This window comes from Amphimedon queenslandica, unplaced genomic scaffold (genome assembly GCF_000090795.2).
Source record: "Amphimedon queenslandica unplaced genomic scaffold, v1.1 AMPQUscaffold_12664, whole genome shotgun sequence".
Classification (NCBI taxonomy): Eukaryota; Metazoa; Porifera; class Demospongiae; order Haplosclerida; family Niphatidae; genus Amphimedon; species Amphimedon queenslandica.
This window is the reverse complement of record NW_003547100.1, coordinates 7,795-15,770: the sequence shown is the minus strand read 5'-3', so window position 1 is coordinate 15,770 and position 7,976 is coordinate 7,795. Positions and strand designations below refer to the sequence as shown.

Genomic DNA, 7,976 nt, shown 5'->3' with positions numbered 1-7,976 from the left:
ATAAAGTGTGTTTCTTAATTACTATCTCACATGATTAAGTACAAGGTGTGTTGACCATGTTAAGAAAGCAACGCGCATTTGTTTCCTTTACAAAACCTGTACATTCAGTTTGATAATATTCCTTTGTTCTTATGTCAAAACATGAACTGTCTTTTGACCATTACAGCATTTACACTGATAGTTTGTTATAGCATAAATAAATGAATGTAATATGATACAAAAGTACTTCCCAAAAGAGCACTGCAGTGGAAAAGGATCTGATGCAAACAAAGTTTGTAAAAATGAACACACATGTACATACACTCTGTAATGAATAACACATGACACACACACACACACACACACCAAATTTTAAGTTGATGTACACAATCCTTAACTGATACTAACTACTTGCAAAAATTGTATATGCCTGTTTGTGGAGATGAGGCTAATTTAAATAATTGTTTTTATTGATTTTCTTGCTCTGCTTCTACAGTGTAGTCATTCTGTGGAGGTTCAAGTGATGGCAAGTCCAAAGGTGATTCATATATAGCATCTTGTGGATTTTGAACTACTGGGGGCCTGTTATGTTTGTATTATTAATCTATATCATTTTTATTTCAATTTACTTACTCTAGGACATCATAGTCATGTTCTACATTATTCTTTAATTTGATGGATCTGAAATACACAATATAGGAAAAATTAAATTGATTTGCATTTTTCTTTCTTCTCTCTCCTCTCTTTCCACCTCACTCTTTTCTTCTCTTCTCTCTATCTCTTACTTGACACTATAAACTATCTTCTTCTTACAGCACATTCCAATTACCACACATACTAATATCATGTTGAAAAATAAAGAGATACCCAGTATTGGTAGGGATATGTTTAAAGTTGATATGTTCATGCATTCATCATCACTTGATGCAAAGGTAGGAGATGAAGTACCTAAATTTAGAAAATAAATGTTATTTTACAGTGCTTTCTATTCATTATTATTCTCTACAAATCCATAAAGTACATGTCTTTGTTGTTGTTTAATTGTGTACATACATATTAAAACCAAAACTACATGCAGTAAGGTAAACATCATTATTAACAGTAAACCTTTACTTATCACTTCTGTGTAAGAATAGGAAGACAGGTCCACTGTTGGTAGTTCTAAAACTATAATATTTTAGCATTTGACAGCTGAAGCATTATTTTACCTGTTGGTGCAGTTCTAGGTCCTTCATAATAAGTCCCATTTATTTCTATAGTCACTGACATCTCGAGTGAATAGCTAAGGCATGAGCACAAACCTGATATGATACTTTGATTTGTTTCATTGCTAACATTGATTGAATCATCATCACACCCACTGTTGTAATAGACAGTGTAGTAACTGGCCCCTGGAATAGGTAACCAATTCACTTGTACAGTAGTTGAGTTGAGATGCATGACAGTGAAATTACTAATTTTTGCTATGAAGGAAATGATGTTAGATCTATAGTTGTGAATATACAATTGAACATTACCTATATCTATGTCATTAGTTGATACAATTTTATGAGTCCATTCTCCTGGTCCAATACTAGTATATGCTCTCACTCCAATAGTATAACTAGTATTAGGTATCAATCCTACTATACTGTAATAAGTGTTAGTAGTGTTAGTTATAGTGTATGGACCAGTACTGGTAGACTCTCTATATCTTATCTCATATACTGTAATGATACCATTAGGTATTGTAGGAGGATTCCATGAGATACTGATCTCAATTGGTGCTATTGAATGTATTAGATCAGATATCAGACCAGGAACTGTGTTAAGATCATGTTAAACTGATCAATATCTCAATGACTTACTTGACTCTCCAAAGGTTAATTGTATTTCTCGTCTAGCTGGTCCAGTCATATTATAATTATAAGGTATTATATTCACAGTATAGTTGGTATATGGTGTTAATCCTGTGAGATTATACATTCTGTTGTCTCCTCCAGTGACATTAACAGTATAACTAGTGTTTGAAAAGATGTTAGTGTATGTGAGGTAGTATCCAGTGATTGGTCCATTCCTTCCATTGCAAGGTACTTCATCCCATGAGACAGTCATTGACACTGACTCTACTGATGAGAATATGATATCATCCACTGGTGCAGTAGGGGCTATAAAAAAATTTAATGACACTGACCATTAGTAATTCTTTTACCAGAAGGCCATGTAATAGCTGAATAATTAGTCAAATAAACTATCTCAACTCCATATACTCCAATAAGATCAAAGCCACATTGACTGTAAGGAGGTATACCAGTTGAAGTATGTGGTGATGAAACTGATGTCTCATTATAAATATCTAATGACTCACATGCTCTCCTACATCTCCTGTGGATATAATAACTAATTGGTAGTACAGCAGTTGGTGGACTCCATGTTAATGTAATGGAAGTGCTTGTAATTAATGTAGCCATTAAATCATTAACCACCGGAACGCCTAGTTAAAACATAGTCATGGAATTAGAAATTATAATAGCTTACTAATTGTTAACATAACTGAAGCATTACTACTAGGTAGAGAAGCTGATTCATAAGATACTACATAGAAAGTGTATGTAATCCCTCGAAGCAATCCTGATGTTATATTGATTGTTGTTGAAACAGTAGTGCCTACACTAACAGGAGTATTACTAAACAATTGATAGTAGACCTCATAACCAGTAGCTCCTGATACAGTAGACCAGGAGAGTCTTACATGAGATAAACCAGTACTTAATCTTGTAGCAGTTAAACCAGTTGGAGTATCAGATACTGAAAGTAAATTAATAATAATTATTGATAATAATCACCAACCTGATACATTCAATGATGAAGTACTATTGACTGCAGTAACACCACTAATAGTACCAGCAGTTACTCTGTCATTAGATACAGTACACTGATAGTTACCAGCTTCACTTAAATTTGGTACCGTCACTCTTGTAACAAATCCTGGTTCATTCACTATCACACGAGACAGTTCAGTAGATATTCCATTCCCATTCACTGAACAATTGACAGTAGTAGGAGGACCATCAGAGACATTGAAACTGAGACTGAAGACTGGAGGAGTAGCTAATCTACTAGTGGAAAGGAGAGAGAACTGCATAGTAGGATCAGCATCAGGACCATCTGTAAAAGAAGTACATTAATTATAGTCTATATTCATCACATACTATTGTTATTGTATCCAGTATCAGTATATGCTCCAACCACTAGTGTTTGATCCACTCCATTCTCATCAGGAATGATACACTTATATAAACCTTCATATCCTGATAGTCCAGCTCTTCTAGCTAGTGCAATCTGACCACTGAATCTCTTACTGAACAATGGTCTAGGAGCTGATGAGACATCAAAGGCTCCATCAAATAAAGGTACTTCAGTTCCATTAGGATAATACCACACTCCAATATTAGTACCATTGTTGGCACTCTGACACCACAAAGCATCATTGGTATTGCCAGGGTCATTATTCTGATCAACATCATAAAACTGGCTACCATGTATCATAGAGTAATCAGGTATTATTCTGTCCACATAAAGTAGATACAATTGAGTGCCTACATCCCACAAGTAACAAAACTCGTATTAAAAATGATAGTTCTTACCATTACTAGGCAGGTTAATAGGTTGTTGTCCTTCAACTCTAAACAGGAGGAAGCCAGCAAGAAGAAACAATGTCATCAACATCTTCACAGAATAGACTGACACAAGAAGATATGAACATGCAAATATAAGCTTGGTAAGTAACAACTCACAAGAGGAAACATATAATACGTGTAGCTGTCATAACTCCACAATTATCCATTTCCTTTACAAGACCTGTACATTCAGTTTGATAGCCTATGCTACATAACTTTTACTAATTCTCCTAAAGGATACTACTGCTTGGATCTAGGGCAGCTCTACAGGGCAATGCACTGATGCAAGCAAAGGTTTAATTGTACATGAAATATAGCTGTAGATAATAATAGTACACACAACTTTATATTAGCTACTTGCAATCTAATGATGTGCATATACCAACAAACACAGCTAGTGCATGGAGTTTTATTTATATGATTTATCATTGTTGATTTCTTGTTCTGCCATTACTCTATAGTGGGTGGGTGGAGGTTGAATTCTCGGTTGAAGTTCAAATGATGACAATTCCAAGGGAGAATCGTATACGACTTCTTGTGGATTTTGAATTACTGGGGGCCTGTTATGATAGTATTATTATCCAGTAATTTTTATCATGTTTATTCTTTATACACTTACTCAATAACAGCATAGTTGTGTACTGGATCCTTCTTTAATTTGATGGGCCTTATAGTACCAGTAGCACTGAAAAAGTGAAAATATACCAAAAATTAAGCTGATTTGTATTCTTTTCTTCTCTATGTTTCTTTCTCTCTTATTCCCCCTCACTCTTCTCTCTATCTCTTACTTGACATTATAAGTAATCTTCTTCTTCTTACAGCACATTCCAATCATCACACATACAAATATCATGTTAATAAATAAAGAGATACCCAGTAGTGGTGGACATACATACAAAGTTGATATGTTTATGAATTCATCACTGAAAACACCACTTGGTGTTGAAGTAGGAGATGTCATAGCTAAAGTAAGAAATATTAAATATCACTCTACAGTGCCTGCTATTTGTATAACAACAAAAATGATTTGCTTTTAGTGGCTTTTATTCTGATTTGCTTCATGCAAAATAGATGTGTTTATGATATGCTTTTTTTATATAGAATCCAATAGGAATTGAAAGTGCAAATGTTGTTGCCAATTTGTACATTCAACAACCACACATTAAAACTGAAAGCACAGTAATGTAAATGTTACCATTATTAACACATTTGTAATTATTACTTATTGTTTTACTGTAAGTTGAAGTGTAAGTTGAAGGATTCACTGTTGGTACATCTTCTGTACAAATAACTAAAATATTTGATTAGTTAAATATTGTATATTTTAACATTACTTTACCTCTTGGTTCAGTTCTAGGTCCTTCATAATAAATTCCATTTATTTCTATAGCCCCTGACATCTCAAATGAATAGCTAAGGCATGAGTATAGTCCTAATATAACACTTTGATTTGTTTCATTGCTAACGTTCATTGAATTAACATCCCACCCACTGCTGTAATAGATAGTGTAGTAACTGGCCCCTGGAATGGGTAGCCAATTTATCTGTACAGAAGATAGGTTGAGATGCACAAGAGTAGAATTGCTAATACTTGCTATGAAAATAGTGTATTATAATGCTGTAAATTTTAACAAAAAATTACCTATTTCATCAGTTGAGAAGATTTCTGCAGCCCATTCTCCTGGTCCAATACTAGTATATGCTCTCACTCCAATAGTATAACTAGTATTAGGTATCAATCCTACTATACTGTAATAAGTGTTAGTAGTGTTAGTTATATTGTATGGGCCAGTACTGGTAGACTCTCTATATCTTATCTTATATACTGTAATGATACCATTAGGTATTGTAGGAGGTTTCCATGAGATACTGATCTCAGTTAGTGTAGCATTTGTTTGTATCAAATCAGATATCAGACCAGGAACTGTGTTAAGATCATGTTAAACTGATCAATATTTCATTGACTTACTTGATTCAGCAGTTAATTGTATTTCTTGTCTAGCTGGTCCATTCATAATATAATTATAAGGTATTATACTCACAGTATAGTTAGTATATGGTATTAATCCTGTGAGATTATACGTTCTGTTGTCTCCTCCAGTGATATTAACAGTATAACTAGTGTTTGAAGTGATGTTAGTGTATGTGAGGTGGTATCCAGTGATTGGTCCATTCCTTCCGTTGCAAGGTACTTCATCCCATGAGACAGTCATTGACACTGACTCTACTGATGAGAATATAATATCACCCACTGGTGCAGTAGGGGCTATTGAGAAGGGACTAATCATTTCAATAATTCTTCACTGACTTACCAGTTGAGAGTGTAGTAACAAGATAATTAGTATCCAAATAAGCTATCTCAGCAAGATAATTAGTATCCAAATAAGTTATCTCAGCTCCATATACTCCAATAAGATCAAAGCCACATTGACTGTAAGGAGGTATACCAGTTGAAGTATGTGGTGATGAAACTGATGTTTCATTAGTACTAGTGAATGATGATTCACATACACTCCTACAATCCCTAACAATGATATAACTAATTGGTACTACAGCAGTTGGTGGACTCCATGTTAATGTAATAGTTGAATTAGTAATTAATGTAGCCATAAAATCACTAACCACTGGATCACCTAACAATAATATATACATTATTTAATTTCATTAAGTATGCTTACTTACTAAATGTTTCCATAACTGAAGCATTACCACTAGGTAGAGAAGCTGATCCATAAGATACTACATAGAAAGTGTATGTAAGCCCTCGAAACAATCCTGATGTTATATTGATTGTTGTATAATTAGTGTTGGAAACATTAACAGGAGTATTACTAGACAGTTGATAGTAGACCTCATAACCAGTAGCTCCTGATACAGTAGACCAGGAGAGTCTTACATGAGCTAAACCAGTACTTAATCTTGTAGCATTTAAACCAGTTGGAGTATCAGATACTGAAAATATAATAATACTAATTGTTGATAATAATCACAAACCTGATACAATCAAAGATGAAGTACTATTAACTGCAGTAACACCACTAATGTTACCAGCAGTTACTCTGTGATTAGATACAGTACACTGATAGTTGCCAGCTTCTCTCAGTCTCACTGTTACTGTCACTCTTGTAACAGATCCTGACCCATTCACTATCACATGAGACAGTTCAGTAGATATTCCATTCCCATTCACTGAACAACTGACAGTAGTAGGAGGACCATCAGAGACACTGAAACTGAGACTGAAGACTGGAGGAGTAGCTAATCTACTAGTGGAGAGGAGAGAGAACTGCATAGTAGGATCAGCATCAGGACCATCTGTAAAAGAAGTACATTAATTATAGTCTATATTCATCTCATACCATTGTTATTGTATCCACTATCAGTATATGCTCCAACCACTAGTGTTTGATTCACTCCATTCTCATCAGGAATGATACACTTGTATAAACCTTCATATCCTGATAGTCCAGCACTTCTAGCTAGTGCAATCTGACCATTGAATCTCTTACTGAACACTGGTCTGGGAGCTGATGGATCATCAAAGGGTCCATCAAATAAAGGTACTTCAGTTCCATCAGGATAATACCACACTCCAATATTAGTAACATTGTTAGCACTCTGACACCACAAAGCATCATTGACATTGCCAGCATCATTATTCTGATCAACATTATAAAACTGGCTAGCATATATCATAGAGTAATCAGGTATTATCCTGTCCTGATAAGGTAGATACAGTTGAATGCCTACATCATTGCAGGTTAGTCTAATATTGCAATAGTTAAGTTTATATTCTTACCATTACTAGGCAGGCTAGTAGGTGCTTGTCCTTCAACTGTCAACAGGATGAAACCAGCAAGAAGCAATGCCCTCAACATCTTCAAAGAATAGACACACACAAGAAGATATGAACAGTATCCAATGGCATGCTTGGTATGTATAAATAGTATGAGTATGTTTCTTCCCATTTATGGGCTATAAATAACAACTCACATGAGTAATACATGCATTGAAAGTTTATGTTGGCTCTACTAAGAACACATGACAACCTCCTTCCTTTACAAAACATGTACATTCAGTTTGATAGTAGTCGGTTATTCTATTGCCAAAACATGAACTGTCTTGTGATAATTAAAAGCATTCAGTGACAATAAACATTGATAATGTGTTATAGCACAAATAAAATAAATGTATTAGAGTACAATTATGTATACTAGCAGTGATTATGATAAATACAGTCAAATAGAAAGGAGAGAGTGAGGGAGTTAGGTTGTTTTCAAATTGTCTAGAATGTGGTATGCTAAAATGAAGAGAGGGAGAGTAGCTCATTTCAATAAT

The 7,976-nt window shown here is 34.4% G+C and overlaps 2 protein-coding genes across 2 annotated transcripts; both read right to left on the bottom strand.

Annotated features, from left to right (window-relative positions):
* Positions 1-256: 256 nt before the first annotated feature.
* On the bottom strand, positions 257-1,599 carry LOC109587177 (uncharacterized). Its single transcript, XM_020003413.1, has 6 exons — positions 1,497-1,599; positions 1,188-1,442; positions 1,093-1,146; positions 765-927; positions 613-660; positions 257-561 (listed from the first exon to the last, which is right to left on the bottom strand). The coding sequence occupies exons 2-6, from the start codon at positions 1,417-1,419 to the stop codon at positions 447-449; spliced, it is 612 nt and encodes a 203-aa protein (XP_019858972.1). The 5' UTR covers positions 1,420-1,442; positions 1,497-1,599; the 3' UTR covers positions 257-446.
* A 2,334-nt stretch (positions 1,600-3,933) lies between these two features.
* On the bottom strand, positions 3,934-5,377 carry LOC109587178 (uncharacterized). Its single transcript, XM_020003414.1, has 6 exons — positions 5,281-5,377; positions 4,978-5,232; positions 4,873-4,929; positions 4,427-4,601; positions 4,258-4,323; positions 3,934-4,198 (listed from the first exon to the last, which is right to left on the bottom strand). The coding sequence occupies exons 2-6, from the start codon at positions 5,108-5,110 to the stop codon at positions 4,048-4,050; spliced, it is 582 nt and encodes a 193-aa protein (XP_019858973.1). The 5' UTR covers positions 5,111-5,232; positions 5,281-5,377; the 3' UTR covers positions 3,934-4,047.
* Between the last annotated feature and the right edge of the window lie 2,599 nt (positions 5,378-7,976).